Raw genomic sequence first — 16,246 nt, 5'->3', positions numbered from 1 at the left:
CCAGGCAGTAGGCATGAGTGGGGCTGAGCCAAACAGTCAAGGACACAAGGAGGGAAATAGAGGAGTGAGAGATGATAGGAAGATGTCTAGGCTACAAACCAGGAGCCCTGGTTCTTAGTCCCTGCTCTGCCAATTTGTCACTGCAAGCACAAATGAGCTGACTTGTAGGTCTGTCTAGGAAGCGGCAGCCCCTGAGTGAACAGATGCCATGGGTTGCACGTTGCCCTGGACAAATCATTTAACTTCTTGTCTTGGTTTCCTTGTCTGTTCAATGGGGATGATTTCAGCTTCTCCTCTCAGAATTTTTGGGAAGATCAAATCAAATAATAGAGTACATTGAAAAGTTTAAAGTACTGCAAAGTATAAAGTGGCATTATTAATAATGCCTATGCCTTTTCTGTGTCTTTCATAAGTGTGGGGAGATTTTAATTGCTCCTGTGTCTTGCCTTTCTTCTTACCTTAGTTGAATCTATTTTCTGGTATTAATTTACACTTGAAAATAGACAATTTTTCTTGAGTTGGCCAGTGCCCCACATTATTTTCAGTTGTTGATGTGAGTACCATTCACAGTGAAGTTGTTTGAACAATGTAGTCACCCAACTTGCAGAAGGGGCATTTTTGTTTTCTGCCCATCTCTATTGCTCTTCGGATATAGAGAGCATGGGTCCTGACTTTGCACCTTTTAAAATGGCTTTGGAAACAATAAAAAAAAATGGCTTTGGGTATTTATTCGGCTTGTGAATGCAGATTCTGTAGACCTGTTTAAAATGATGGGGTGTGGAGGTCTATGGGGATTAGCTAGCACAAAGGATTTAGTCCAGAAAAGCCTCTGTAGCCCACTGTGGAAGGCAGCAGGTGGCCCCTTCCCCCGGCCCCCACCTGGGGAGCTTGTGTCTATGTGTCAGAATCAGGACACAGGGCTCAGCATTAGGAGAACTTTCTTAAGAAGAGAAACTGACCTCAGACCTGACCCTCTCTACCTCTTCACAGTGCCGGAAGCCACCTAGTGACCCCCAGGAACCCACCAAGAAAAGCCCCAGGGGGGCTTCAGATTCAGGAAAAGAGCACAATGGAACCAGGGTAAAGCACAAGCACCGGAAGCCAACCAAACCGGAGTCCCAGTCTCCAGGAAAACGAGCTGATGGCCATGAGGAAGGTAGGCCCCCAGGTCCTGGCCCTCTGGGGTGGGCTGCAGAAGGATCCCTAGGGCAGGCTGGAGGGGAGGGGTCTGAGACGGACAAAAAAGGGAGACTTCCTCACTCTGGAAGGAGGATATAATTCACACCTCTGAAATCAAAGGCAAGCGAAAAGAGAGAAGTGGCTTATTGGGCTTGCCCTATTCACGAGAATAAGGCGCACTCTGAAGGTGGAAAGATGTGGTTTTCAGACAGACAAAAGTTAGTCCTACAACAAGAGTAGCCAACCCATTACCCTGCAATGGGTCTAGGTTCAGAGGAGAAACAGGTTTAATGAGGATTGAGACTAAAACAGCAGAATGGGATTAGTTACATTCTTTTCTCTACCTTTGGTGTATTTGAAAACTCGCTTTATAAAAAGCTAAAAATTAATAGCTAGCTAGCTAGTTAGAGGGGTTTAGAGAAATCCTAAACCCTTATTATTTAGGGACACACAAGATGTTTGAGGTGCAAAGGTGTGTACTTAACCTGTATGCTCTGCTGCTAATAGTTCCTTGGCACCCTAGTCAGAGAGAGACAAGCCCAAGTATTTCTGCCTGCAGTAGCCTATGTTTATGGCCTTGCCCGTCTGACGTGACCTGCCTCTTTCTAGTCTGTTCTTATATAGCAGTTTCCCTCTGTTCACTGATTCCTGCTCCCGTCTTCCTGCCTCACTCAATCCTCTAAGATTCATTGAGGTTGCCCTTCTGTGGGACCTGCCCCAGCTGTTAGAACTTTCTGGAGATGTGGCAGCCACACAGTCATACAGGCAGCCTGGCCTTCTACTTTCTGGCCTGCTGGTGAATTGATTCAGTGCACTGCCTTTTTTGGTGTCAGCAAAAATGACCCAACTCCCAGCTTTCAAAAACCACCAGGAAATGCTCCTTCTCTAAAAGAGATATGTAGGTGATAGCAGCGTAAGGGGAGCTGATAAATGAAATCCAGGAAAAACACAAAGCCTCCCTTGATTTTTCCACCTGACCCTCTTGGGGTGCGGGGGGCTTTCGTGTCCTTAGACTCTGATTGTGACATTTCTGCCTTCTGCCCCCAAACCACTCATCACCAGGTTCCTTGGAGAAGAAAGCAAAGAGCAGTTTCCGAGACTTTATCCCTGTGGTTCTGAGCACCCGGACGCGCAGTCAGTCTGGTGAGTGAGTCTGAGGCTGTGGCCTATCTTGGCACTTCTCTGCCAAGAGAGGTAGCAATCTGGTCGAGTGATTTTGCCATTGGCCCAGGCGGAGAGTTGGAAATTTGATTCACTGTGCCAAGATTCCCAGCTCCTGGTGGAGAGGAGAGAGCCTGGGGTGAAGGTGGTGGTGGGGGGGTCATTGCCCATGATTTTAGGACTATTTGCTTAGCTTTTCAGAATAGGGATTTGGGGGCCGGCCCGGTGGCTCAGGCGGTTGGACCTCCGTGCTCCTAACGCCGAGGACCTCCGTGCTCCTAACGCCGAAGGCTGCCGGTTCTATTCCCACATGGGCCAGTGCCAGATGGCTCAGTTGGTTGTAGCACCCGCTCTCAACTACAAGGTTGCCAGTTTGACTCGACTCCTGCAAGGGATGGTGGGCAGCGCCCCCTGCAACTAAGATTGAAAACGGCACCTTGAGCTGAGCTGCCACTGAGCCCCCGGATGGCTCAGTTGGTTTGAGCCCGTCCTTTCAACCACAAGGCTGCCGGTTCGATTCCCACATGGACCAGTGGGCTCTCAACCACAAGGCTGCCAGTTCAATTCCTCCAGTCCCACGAGGGATGGTGGGCAGCACCCCCGGCAACTAAGATTGAACACGACACCTCGAGCTGAGCTGCCGCTGAGCTCCCGGATGGCTCAGTTGGTTCGAGCGCGTCCTCTCAACCACAAGGTTGCCGGTTCGACTCCCGCAAGGGATGGTGGGCTGCGCCCCCTGCAACTAGCAACGGCAACTGGATCTGGAGCTGAATCTCGCCTTCCACAACTAAGATTGAAAGGACAACAACTTGACTTGGAAAAAGTCCTGGAAGTACACACTGTTCCCCAATAAAAAACGTCCTGTTCTCCTTCCCACCCCCCCAAAAAAAAAGAATAAGGATTTGGCATCTCTTGTTGTCAGCCAGTGGTGGAAAGAAGAAAGGCCTGTGCCACTCAGGAAAACTGGCTCTATTCCAAGTGTTGGCATTTCATGATTATTGGGGCCAATCTCATCAATAGACATTTAGCCTTTGGGCCTCTGCCTTATTGGCCTATGTGACAGGTGTCATAAAAATTGGGAATGGTCTTTGAGTGGTCAGGGCCAGCAGATTCATATTTGATCCCCTGAATTTGTATTGGTAACCCCCAGGATTTGAAAAAGGATAGCCATTTTCAGCCACCACTATTGTCTGCTAGCTGCCATGTTGGTACGTAGTACTAGAAGTGGTTACCCCATTTCACCCAGATTTTCATTCAAAGTGGTAGAACAGGGAAGCAGGGCACAGTGTAAACTCAGTTATCTGACATTCTATTAACTGGCATCTCAGCACATAGAAAGCTCAGTGGTTATTGGGTCTCATAATGACAGTCTGGAGGCCTCACAAAATCCTGAAGTGTCTTCTGAATCATTGAAGAGTGATTACATTACAGCCAGTCCCATTTTAGTGTTAAACACATTGTACCACATTTGATTCTTTGGAAATTGGTGATGCCTGTGTGATCTCTATGGTGATTCTGTATTAACCAGAATATTAGATTAACCAGAACACTTTGTTCCCTGCCTGGTCCTTATAATGGGAAGTTTACTGGATATTTGCTGTCTTTAAGTGGTCTGACTGACTTGAAGCTTTGGGTCAAGGGCCTCAAACCATTTCTTTCTTCTGTTGACCTCACTTCGCTTTGGAGTTTGTTGAGTTAATAGCCAGGCCTTGGGAAAAAAAGGGTGGTGTTTTTAGAGCAGTTTCTGAGGAAGATGTCAGATCTCCTGTCGTGCTAAATTGGGCCAATTTAGAATTGTACTTTGGTTGTTAGCAGAGTTGAAGGAAGGAGTAGGGAGAAAAATGGCCTCTTGGCAAGGTGGTAGAGGAGGGCAGGAAAGGTACCATCATTCTGGGGTGGTGGGGAGAAGAAGGGGAAATGCTTCGCCAGCAGTGAGGAGCAGTTGAAGTGGGGGTGGGGGATGTGCCACGGAGAAAGCTCCACCCCTGGATTCTTGGCCAATCAATTGGAGGTGGGGTCAATGTAAGGGAAGAGGGCCTGGCTGAGGAGCATTTGGGCGGGACTAACCCAGGCCATGTCACAGGAAAGGAGCTCATTCTTGCTTTGCTTTTCCCAAGATTCTTCTTTTGTGACAGTTCTGCTTCTCTAGGGTGGCTCTGTCAGCGAGATTAGTGGTCACATAGTGAGCAGGGGTGGGGTCACCATGCCACTCTGCCCTCCTTCACTCTCTGTTAAACCCTGATTTTCCAAAGGGCAGGGACCTATGGCCCTCTCCTGCCCCTCACACAATGCTTGGTGCCTTGTAAGCACTCAGTAAGAGTTTGTGGAATTAATTAAAGTGGCAAAGTGGATGAGGAAGGGTATGTGATTTGGATATTAGTTAGCTGTGTGATACCGTGTTTCCCTGAAAATAAGACCTAGCCGGACAACCAGCTCTAATGCGTCTTTTGGAGCAAAAATTAATGTAAGACGCGGTCTTATACTAATATTATATTATATTATATTATATTATATTATATTATATTATATTATATTATATTATATTACATTTATTATATTTATTATATATTATATTATATTATATTATATTATATTATATTATATTATATTATATTATATTATATTATATTATATCATACTATACTGGGTTTTATATTATAGTAAAATAAGACCGGATCTTATATTAATTTTTGATCCAAAGACACATTAGAGCTGGTTGTCTGGCTAGATCTTATTTTCGGGGAAACACGGTATATTGTAGTCTGTAAAGTGCTTAAGGGCAGATTGTCTCATTTGAGTCTCAAAACAGTCCTGTGAGGTCAGTAAGGCAGAAAACAGTATCCCCATTTTATAGATAAGGAAACAGAAGTGAAGGAACTTTTCCAGAGCATACAGCTAATAACTGGTGGAGCCTGAACTTGAACCCAGACCTTCAAACTCCTATTCCAGGGCACTTGCTTCAACACCATACTCTGTCTTTTGAGGACGTACCTGACCATCTTCTGTACATCCCGTCCACAGGAAGCATCTGTAGCTCCTTTGCTGGAATGGCAGACAGTGACATGGGAAGTCAGGAAGTCTTCCCCACAGAGGAGGAAGAGGAGGTAACCCCCACTCCGGCTAAACGTCGGAAGGTAAGAAAGACCCAACAGGATACCCAGTATCGCAGTCATCATGCCCAGGACAAGACTCTGCTGAGCCAGGGCCGCAGGCACCTGTGGCGAGCCCGAGAAATGCCCTGGAGAACAGAGGCTGCCCGGCAAATGTGGGACACCAATGAGGAGGAGGAGGAAGATGAGGAGGAGGGCCTGGTGAAGAGGAAGAAACGGAGACGGCAGAAGAGCCGAAAATATCAGACTGGGGAATACCTGACCGAGCAAGAAGAAGAGCAGCGGCGGAAAGGGAGAGCAGGTAAGGCCGGCCAGGGGGTGCTATCCCAGTGAGCTGCTGTCATCCATCCCCAAACCACAGTGACTTTGGCTTCTGAGCAGCGCCCTTGGGCATCTTGGGCGTTCCCACCTTTGCCGCCTCTATGCCTGTCAAAGGCCTCTGCACGCATAGAAATCTGGTGCTATGAGCTCCAGCTGCCAGAGGGGGTCACTCAACGCCAGTCTGAGGTTTCGGCTTGGGGTTGAGATCCAATGAGTTTGCACTGACCTACAGGTGAACTGAGGACACATGGGCCTGAGCCCTCCGATTTCTTATAAAAGTCTGAACCTGTGGGCAAGGCCACAGTGACATCCTTGGCATGGGACAACTCGATACCAGGGAGTGCTCCGGTTGGCTTGAGGGAGTTGGGTCTTTTAGGAGGTTGAACTCTCTCTCCTTGAATCCTGTATTCAAGAAGAAAGAGGGCATTCACTGGCTTTTCTGGGATGCCTCCAGCCCCTAAACTAAAAAGAAGTACAATGGTTTGCTCAGCCCAACAGAAGAACTTCAAGTAGAAGTGGGCACAACTTTGCTTTCTTGGTTAAAGCCACAAAGGTTATTAAGAGACTTGGTGCAACTTTGAGGTGACCTGAGGTAGCATTATTTTTGTTGGACCTGAATTGGAAAAGCAGGCAGCCCAAGGAGAAAAGCAGGCTTTCTTTGGCCACGTCAGATGTAATGGCAGACAGTGACATGGGAAGTCAGGAAGTCTTCCCCACATATTACATTATAATCTGTAATCATGGAGGTACAGCCTGTCACTGAGCTAATATCAGTATGTTCCACTAAGTACTGTTCAGGAACATTCCTATAATGGATTTCTAGATGAGCAAAAAGCACGTCTCTGGGTTCCATAAGATAAGAACACCTCTGTCTCTCATTCTCCTTCTCTGATCCCTGCTCGAAGCAACAATTGATTGTCCCTTGTAATGTATTCATCTTGAGCTGCTGGTAAATATCTACAGTCTCTTGAGTAGCAAAAACTGAATAACTGCATATTGAGTGGGTAGTAGATTCTAGACTTGCTATAATGCAAAGAAGGCTAAACCTCATTTCTGACTGTTTAAGTAGAGACACATACTGTGTTTCCCCGAAAATAAGACCTAACGGGAAAATAAACCCTAGCATGATTTTTCAGGATGGCATCCCCTGAACCTAAGCCCTAATGCGTCTTTTGGAGCAAAATTAATATAAGACCCGGTCTTATTTTCGGGGAAACACAGTATGGTACCAATCCCTATACTTGAGAGAATTTGAGCTAATTTTCGTCAACTGTTAGGTTGGTGCAAAAGTTATTGCGGTTTTTGCAATTGTTTGTAACCTTTTAAATCACAGTTGCTTTTGCACCAACCTAATATGTGAGAGAGCAGGGATAAATTTCCCTTTTTTCTGCCAGAGTCTTAATTGATTGGTCAGGAATGAGTTGTCAAGCCATTGGCCTCAGCCACTTGTGTTAGGATGAAGAGGAGCTTTTGTATCACCAATCTTCTCTAATGAGATCCAGTTTCCTAGAAGCTTGGAAGCTTCTCATTGAACTTATGGGCTTTTGGAAGCAGAAGAACCTTTGAGGTTGCCTGGTCCAGTTTTCCTCCCAATACAGAGATCTCTTCTCTTGGCAGGCAGCCTTTACTTAAATACCTCTAGGACCATAGAAAACACCGCTTAGTAAGGCCTCCTATTTGACTTGAGGGCAGCTTCTGTTGCTGGCAAGTAGGTCATTCTCCCTGCATGTGTATGTCTAAGGGTTTTCAGTTGAGGCTGTTGTCTTTGACATATAGTCTGGTTACCTTCCTGCAGATCTGATGGTGACATCTTCATAAAGGAATTGCCTGGAAAATAATGTCTCTTCTCAAAACGCTTGGATCCCTCCTATTATTACTACTCATCTTTCAGGTGGACACCAGAGAGTCAGGCAGAGGCCAAATTAGATGGGTCACCTTACTCCCAACTGAGCCTCATGATCTTTCCTTTGGTCCTGGGCTTGCATATGTCCTTTCTTGACCTGCAGAGGGAATAGGAAGAGCCACTCCCACTCACACACCTAGTACTACCTCCACTCTCTGTCCCTTTCTGTGCTACTAGGAAGCCCTTGTTCTGCCACAATTGAATAAACTCCAGAGCTTTCCCTGCCCTGGATAACAGGGTAGGGGCTGTTACTTTTCCTGTGGTGTTGAATGCTGTAATATGGCTTCCTTGTGTTTCCTGAGGTCCTCACAAGGCATGGTTCTATTCCTTCCTCTTTTGCCCCAGCCCAAACTTGTTGCATCAAAAGCCCTGGTTTAGGGTGTCCGGTTAGCTGTTGGTTAGAGCATGCTGCTAATAACACCAAGGTTGCCAGTTCAATCTCTGCATGGGCTATTATGAGCTACACCCTCCTTAAAATTAAAAAAGAAAAAAAAAGCCCTGGTTTAGAATGTTCTGCCTGGAAGTGCCATTGCAAGCCATCTAGCACACCAGTTCTTGGACAAGTGTGAGGACCCACTAGTGGGTTGAGGCTAGTTGGGACAAAGGGTAGTAGGACAGTTGGCCTTCTGAGAGCTTTGCATAACCCACACCAATTCCTCGTACTGTAATTATGGTTCCCATATCTGGATCTGCCCTTGGCAATGTCACACGTGAGAGCACGTGCCAAGGTCCGAAGAGGCGAGTTGAGAATTCTTGGATCTTGCTCAACGCCCCCTCGTTTTACAAACTGGAGAAACCGAGGCCACATTTATTCATTTCAGACATACTGATCCTCTGCTGTGTGCTAGACATGGTGGTCAGTCCTGTGGGGGAGATAAAGAACCCATGGGCAAGACCCTACCTAAAGAGCTTACACTTAAGTAATATGATAATGATGCCTTACTCTTTTTTTTTGCCTTACTCTTTATAACACTTTATAAAGGGGGTTTGCATATGTTATCTCATTTAATTCTCATATTAGTCCTGTGATTTGGATTATATTCTCCCCATTTTACAGGCATAGAAACTGAGGCTCAAGGAGATTATGGCTTGTCTCCAGTCAGTCACACATCTAGTGGCCAAGCCATGTAACGCTAATATTAGCTAAGAGATAAGAGCAAACTCAGTCTATCCCCTTTACACATGGGGTTTAGAACTGACGTGGGGGATGAGGCTCTTGGTAATGGGATTCCTAGTGCTACTCAGGGATTCCTACTCTGGAGCTGGAAAGAGCCGTAGGAATCACAACCACACTTTCCGAAATTAGAAAATGCTTTGTTCAGTGAGCTAGAATTAGAGATGTTGCCCAGTGTGTTCCAGTAATTTGATTTCCAGCCAGGGTTTCCAACCAGGTAAGGCAGCAGGTTTCTGTGATTGCCCACCTGCCAAGTCCCCATGGCACCTTCTGGTTTCAGGGAGTTTCTGTGGCTTTGATCTTTGTGTCCTCAGAGTGACCACCAGGCCAGGTACATAGAACTTGAGGCTATAAAGGAAGCCTCCTACTATTTACTCTCTACCCAGTATACTTCATACTTCAGTTCAGCAGAGCTTCTGAATTTGTTTTTATATCGAAGCGGAGAAAGAGACTAAGGGGATAAAGGGAAAGCTAAAAAGAAAGTTCTCATTTGCTCTGCACTATGAGGAAAACTTTTAAAAGTTACCCTCATTTTGGGCACAGCCACATGGGCTTTCCCTCCTGGCAGGGCTGGAAAAAGTTGCCTTCGTGTAGAGGAGGGACTTTGATGTTGAAACACAGTGTCCATTTGAGAAGTATTTAGTGGAATTGTCGGCACCACACTAGATACAGGTGGCTGATAGTTACACAATTTTGTACTGAGATTCTAATCCCTAAATTCCTCTGATTCATTTTAGAGGAAGGCATTGCTTTTCTGAGTTCCATTTCCCTGACATCCACTCTTTCCTGTTTCTTGTCTTCAGATTTAAAGGCCCGTAAGCAGAAGACTTCCTCCCAAAGTTCGGAGCACCACCTCAGGAACAGGAACCTTCTCTTGCCCAACAAAACCCAGGGGATCTCGGATTCGCCAAATGGTTTACTCTCAAATAACCTGGAGGAGCCAGCCTGCCTTGAAAATTCAGAAAAGCCATCAGGAAAACGAAAGTGCAAGACCAAGCACATGGTGAACCTCTCAGAAGAGGCAAAGGTGTGTTGCTACTGAGGGGACTTGGCAGGTAGAGGAGTGGGCTAGAGCTGCAGGCTTTCCACAGGCTTTTCAGTCAACAGTTCTCTGAGGGAGGGAGGAAGGGAGGGAGGGAGTGAGTAGATGGGGAGGATCAAATTAACCCATATTTATTAAAATATTTTAAATTAGTTCTAGAAGGGTTCAAGGATGATTTGAAGAGTGGGAACTAAAGTTAGAGCTGACAATAAGCATTTGAAAACTAGAGCATTTGGCTCATGATGACTTTTCCTCTACAATCCTTGGATCTCCTTTGAGTTAAAGAGTATGGAAGTATGTTGGCTTGAATAGCTTATTAACATCCAATCAGGAAACTTTTGTCCTGGCTTACCTCACTGGAAACCAATCAGAGAGCTTTCTGAGTCAATCAAGGTAGAAAACCACTTGTAGGAGCAAGGATGTTGATGTCCAGACAAAGGTTGCTGGAGGGTGGGACTGAAGGAATTCCATGTAGGCCCCATTATAGCCACCCTTCCCCACAGCCACTCCCTAGTCCCTTTGCTTCTCATGGAAGCAAAGGAGCAGGTAACTGGGCACTCACCAATCAGTAGCCAGCAAATGTTTTAGAAACCCTGTTCAAAATTGACATCTTCTTTGGGTCTGATGTTCATGGCATCGGTGTTGGGTTCCACATTGTACAATGTGAAAAAAATCACAAAGTCCTCATCCTGGATAAGCTGTGTATTTGAGAGAAGTGAAGGTTTGGGTTCAAAAATGCATACTTGTAATATGTATTTGTCATTGATAACAAACACAAAAAAGAGAGGTTATATTGGGCTTGTGTTGGTGGTTGTGCTTCTTCCAATTCTTTTCAGCTCCAGAGCAGGGATCCCTAAGTGACACTGACAAAAGGTGGGACACTCAGCTGCTCATCCCCCGCCCCCCTGCTCTTTTCCTTCTCCCCTCTCCCTTCCCCATTCTGAAATCTGGTTCCAGCTCAGACAAAGTACTCAAGCCTATTTCTTCATCTTTAATAATGGAGATGATACTCCATGTCCTTTCCATCTCACAAGGGTGCTTAGGGAAACAAAGGAGGCAATGATGTTAAAGGCTTTGATAATTGTAAAGTGCTCTCCGAGGTTGGTATACATCCTGAAGCTTGAGCTTCAGCCAAGACAAGAATGAGGGGACAGAGGCATGAGGCACGGAGTGGCAACGTAGCAGTGACCATTTCCTCGGACCCCCCAGAGGAGACAGGAGAAGGAGCAAGGAAGTCTGTGCTGAGTGCTCCATTTACACGATTGCTCTTAATTCCTACAGTGGCTCTTGGAATTAGGCGTTGTTGTCGTCTTTTCATAGTGAGGAAACTGAGGCTCAGGGAGGTTAAGGGACTTGTGCAAGCTTGCTCAGTGGTCATGAGTAACAGTTAGGTCATGAAGTGGGCCTGGCTACCCCCTGGGACCCCCTGCACCCACCCTACTCTTTCCATATGTCTCCACCCTGTGAATGGGTAGCTTCTGCCTGTGTTCCGGAGATACTGGGGGAGGGGGCAGCTAGGCAGGGAAACACTGCAACCCTGAGTTCTGGCAAAAGATGGGTATCCCCCCGTCCCTTACCCCTGCTCCTCCTGACACTCAGATGGCCCCATGCCACACAAAGATGACCAGCCACCTGATATTCAGGAGCACACGCTGATGCTTCTGTCTGGTTATTCTGTCTGACAGTGTATCCACTGAAATGTTCCTCCCAGAGAGGTTTTCTCCCTTCACAGGGCCTCCCTTTCTCCCTCCTGCCTGACTTTCTTTCTCTCCCAGTCACCACTACCTGCTCCAGTTGCCCCCATTGTGCGGTGCTGTATAGTGGGAAGCAAGGGGAGGGTAGGTTGGGGGAGAACTTGCCTGCAACACCAAAGCTGGAGCATTGGCCAAAGGATTCTTCCCACAGGGGCTCCGAACCAGGAGGGAAGTGAGGAGAGGAAGGTGGCCCCCATTTGCTCTTGTTACTCCCCTTCTCAGTCTCCTTGGTCTCTGGCAGCTCTGGCCCCTAGAAGGAGAGTCACTCTTTGTCTCCTGGCTAGGCTGACCAAAAACCTGCGCACTTTACCTAGCATCCTTCAGAACTGCCATTATACACCTCTGTCTTCCTGGCGGTAGAGCAGCATTCTATGCTGAGAGCTGGTACTTTTCTGCTAGTGATTGTACCTCTATGCCCCTTTGGGATGGGGATGGATAGTGGCTCTTGTCTTGCGATTTACCAGAGGAAGCAAATACCACGGGCCCTCCTTTCCTAGCTTCATGTCTTTCTAGGCAGTTTTTCTGGCTGCCTAGTGCTCTGCACATGGCTGGTTTGAATCAAGTCAACAAATATTTGTTTTGATGATGTTCCCAGCCCTGAGTTAAGTACTGTAAGGAACAAAAGAGAAAATGACAATATGAACCCTGCTCCCAAGGAGCTTAAAACCTAGCAGGGGAGGCCAGACTTGCCCATGAAACAATGAAAGGAAATTAAGGCAGGCACCAGACACTGGATTGTGTGATTCAGACTAGGTGTTCTGGGTATGCAGAGAAAGAAGGCAGTGGGGACCAGAGTGTTGTAGAATGTAGAAGACATAGGATTTAAGTGAGACCTTGATGCCCTGAAGGCTTTGGATAAACTAAGGGATGTATTAGCTATATATTGTATAACAGATTACCCTAAAACTCAGCAGCTTCACACAATGATAAACATGTATTATCTCACAGTTTCTAGGGTTCAGGAATTCAGGAGTGGCTTAGCTGGATCTGGCTTGAGGTCTCCCGTGAGGTTGCAGTCAAGGATCAGTCAGGGCTACATTCATCTGAATGCTTGACTGGGGCTGGGGCTTTCAGGGTGGTGCCTTCACATGGCTGGCAACTTGATGCTGGTTGTTGGCAGGAGGTGTCTTGTCCTTTCCCGGAGTTCTCTCCAAAGGGCTGCTTGAGTGTCTTCATGACATGGCAGCTGGCTTCCCCCAGAATGAGTGATCTAACAGAGAGCAAGGCAGAAGCCACATTGTCTTTTAGGACCTTGCCTTGGAAGTCACACACCGTCATCCCTGCAATCTCCTATCAGCCCTACCCAGTGCCAGAGGGGGCTATGCAAGAGCATGAACATCAGGAGGTGGGGGTCATCAGGGTCCATCTTAGAATCTGATGAGGGCACAGTCTGCCTTCTCTGCCCCCAGTGATTCGTGTCCCTCCCACAAGCAAGTCACACATGCACCTCTCCCAAGCCCCCCCCCCGCAAAGTCTCAACCAATTATGACATCATCTTCAAGTTTAGAATCTCATCATCTAACTTAGATCCAGGTTCAGATGAGGCTCCTTGGGTCTGGTTCCTTGAGTACAGCTCCTGGAGCACAGTTCCTCCTGATACAAAGACCTGTGAACTAAGGAGACGAGTTACTTGTCCCCATAGATACAATATACCATGGTGGTACAGGCATGAGAACTTACTCTAGACATTCCAGTTTAAATGGGAGGAAAAAAGAGACACACGGGAGTCATACATGAAGAAAGGACTCTAATGTTTTGTGAGTACCCACCCTGGGTATTGTTCTGGAGGCTTTCTAGTTTATTATCTCAAAGACCCTGCAAGGGAGAAAGTGAGGCTCAAAGAGGTTGGGCCTTGCAGCTGGTGGATGGCAGAGGCAGGATTCAAACCCGGGTCTGAGTCCTGGTCCTCGGCGCTGTCCACTGCCCCATGTGGGCATGAGTGTGACCCAGAGATGCAATGTGGTGGAAGGTGGGGGAAGTCTGATGAGGGTTAGATTTAGATGTGGGGGGGAGGTTTTTGCAACAAGAGTGAAGGCTTCTGCAGCTGTGCCTCTTTAGTCAAAGATAGCTATCTCTGCTGCTCTTTACTCTCAGAGTTTGCTTCTGCTTATTTATAGAGATGACTTATAAAACCTCAATAAGTGGGGATTGAGTCAGATAAATAACACATGCAGAGTGCTTAAGAGAAGCTGGGATGTCCCCTCACTCTAATTTCCATCCCTTTCATCGTTCCTTGGTTTGTGTGGTTGAGGCTTTGAGCCCCTTAGCATCTGCTCACTGGGTACAAGTGGATGGGAATCTGTGCCCATCCAGGACTGCATCTCTGCTTCCAGGGCAAAGGGCGTTGGAGCCAGCAGAAGGCACGACCTCCCAAATCTCCCACCCCAGTGAAACCCACGGAACCGTGCACACCCTCTAAGTCCCGAAGTGCCAGCCTAGAGGAGGTCTCAGAGTCACCTACAGCCCGACAGATCCCCCCAGAGGCACGGCGCCTCATAGTGAACAAAAATGCGGGTGAGACCCTCCTGCAGCGGGCGGCCCGTCTTGGCTATAAGGTAAGGAGTATCCTGGCTGCGGGATGCCATTGCTCAAGCATCTGTGGAGAAACTTCTCCCATTGGCTCTTCTGTAGCCTGGGCAGGGCTTTGTTTGGGGCCTGAGCCCAGGCTGGCCTTCTACCGCCCAGATGGCCTCTGGGGCTTCCGTGTCTCTGGCACGTGTGGGTGAATGCAAGCTCATTTGAATGGCAATTTTGGGACGAACATAATTGAAATAGAAACACAATATCATCCAATACATTTCTAGACCAGAAACAGGACTTGGGCCTTTTTATGTTGTCTTGAATTTCCCAGTGCAGTGGCTCCCCCACTCGGAGAGAGCAGGGGTGATCATTGCTCACTCTTCATATCCTAATCTAGTATCCCCTCATTTCGGCTTCCAGTAGTGTGGGGGTCTTGAGGACTGCCAAGGGAGATCTGAAGGCAAAAGAATGAGCAACCCCTGCCCTCAAGGTTAATTGTCTTTAACCTGGAGCCAAACCAACAAACAGGAAACCGCAGGAGGACCCACCAGGACAGGGCTGGAGGAGAAGCCAGCCTGTGTCACAGGAGGGAAGGAGGGGTAGTCTGTGGCCTAGGGGAGAGGTGAACATCTGCATTGGTGAGGAGGGTAGAAGGCCTCATGCTCCCCCGGGCATAAGTGGTGTGACAGCTCCTGTACCCAGGAGGCAGTACCCCCAGTGTAGTCACACATGTTCGCTTGCTTGCACCCTTGCTCACTCGCTCTACCAGCCAGCCTATGACGTAGCTGTCAGTCAGGACAGCTGAGCTGCCCCTTTCACCAGGGCCTGAGAACGCTAATGATAGCCGCCCCCGCCCCCCCCAGTAGCTGCTGTGGCCTCTTCAGAAAAGCTGTCTTTCCCCTCCCCCTCAGCTTATTCACTAGCTTCATCCCAGACTAGCTGGGGTGCTTCTAGGCCCATGGTTCTGCCTCTGGTCCTATTATTTCAGCCCAGGGAAGCTAATTATTAGTACGTGGATGAATGACTACACTGTATTATGCTCGTAACAATCCTGATTTGAGGGGAGAGCTGGGAAAAGCATCCGGGGGTAGTACTCAAAACAGTGAAAATCAGTACCCACGGATAGTACTTGAACCAATTCTTTCTTCCTTATTCTCAAGCTACCCGAGGTTGTGCTTGCCGCTACAAGTCTCATTGCTCTTTTATAAATCCCCAGACTAGGGAACTCGTGTGCTCAGAAAGGCCTTAGGGTTTGGGTTCTGGATGGGTAGGTGAGCCTCTCTGAGGACCTCACCCCAGCAACCCACACCCAGATGAGTGTTCTTGGTCATAAGGAATGTCCCCACTGCCAAGAAAACATCCCAGAGCTGAGTCCCTGGCGATGGTAGCTCAAGACTGACTTTGTTGACAAAAGATTTTGAGACTTGCCTGTCAGTCCTCAGAATAAAGGGCAGGCTTTGAGACTCTCTGGACATTTGGAGAGCTTTGAATCTAACTGGGGAGTTTCAAGAATTAGGCCTCTCTTTGTTCATGGAGCTATCTCTGTCCGCACAGGATGTTGTTCTCTACTGCCTTCAGAAAGACAGCGAGGACGTGAATCACCGCGACAACGCTGGCTATACGGCCCTGCATGAGGCCTGCTCTCGGGGCTGGACCGATATCCTGAACATCCTGCTGGAGCACGGGGCCAATGTGAACTGCAGTGCACAAGACGGCACAAGGCAAGAAGACCGTTCCTCCCACCACTCCCACCCTCCCCCAGCTCACCCCCAGTTCTGGACCTTTGCATCATGCCAGGCTGCAAGTTGCAGAGAGGCCTTATCAGGAGGTGTTTCAGGAAGACATCTGCAGACTGCAGGGGGAACCGGGTTAGGACAAGGGTGGGTGTGTTCCTGGCTGGCCAGTCCACATCAATTACCAAGGGGAGGCTGGGTGTTTAGGGATCTCCCAATCAGATAACAGCTTCACCAGGAAGACTGCTTAGGCTCCCCAGAAACTGTCCTTTCTGGTGGTGCACCTGTCTCAGGCAGAATCTTGGGCTTTGGGAACTAGGAGGCTGACCTTAGGGTAACATCCAGATTT

At 47.8% G+C, this 16,246-nt stretch overlaps 1 protein-coding gene across 2 annotated transcripts in view; it reads left to right on the top strand.

Moving 5' to 3' along the window:
* Nucleotides 1-16,246, top strand: part of BCORL1 (BCL6 corepressor like 1) — a 59,204-nt gene that overhangs the window by 28,758 nt on the left and 14,200 nt on the right. For both annotated transcript variants that reach the window (XM_081042041.1, XM_081042040.1), the window contains exons 5-10: nucleotides 991-1,156; nucleotides 2,242-2,322; nucleotides 5,362-5,751; nucleotides 9,652-9,875; nucleotides 13,978-14,199; nucleotides 15,719-15,885. In XM_081042041.1, coding sequence (XP_080898167.1) covers nucleotides 991-1,156; nucleotides 2,242-2,322; nucleotides 5,362-5,751; nucleotides 9,652-9,875; nucleotides 13,978-14,199; nucleotides 15,719-15,885 — 1,250 coding nt within the window. The remainder of the gene's footprint in view (nucleotides 1-990; nucleotides 1,157-2,241; nucleotides 2,323-5,361; nucleotides 5,752-9,651; nucleotides 9,876-13,977; nucleotides 14,200-15,718; nucleotides 15,886-16,246) is intronic.

This window comes from Rhinolophus hipposideros (genome assembly GCF_964194185.1).
Source record: "Rhinolophus hipposideros genome assembly, chromosome: X".
Classification (NCBI taxonomy): domain Eukaryota; kingdom Metazoa; phylum Chordata; class Mammalia; order Chiroptera; family Rhinolophidae; genus Rhinolophus; species Rhinolophus hipposideros.
The sequence above is the reverse complement of the archived record's forward strand: the minus strand, read 5'-3'. Positions and strand labels throughout refer to the sequence as shown.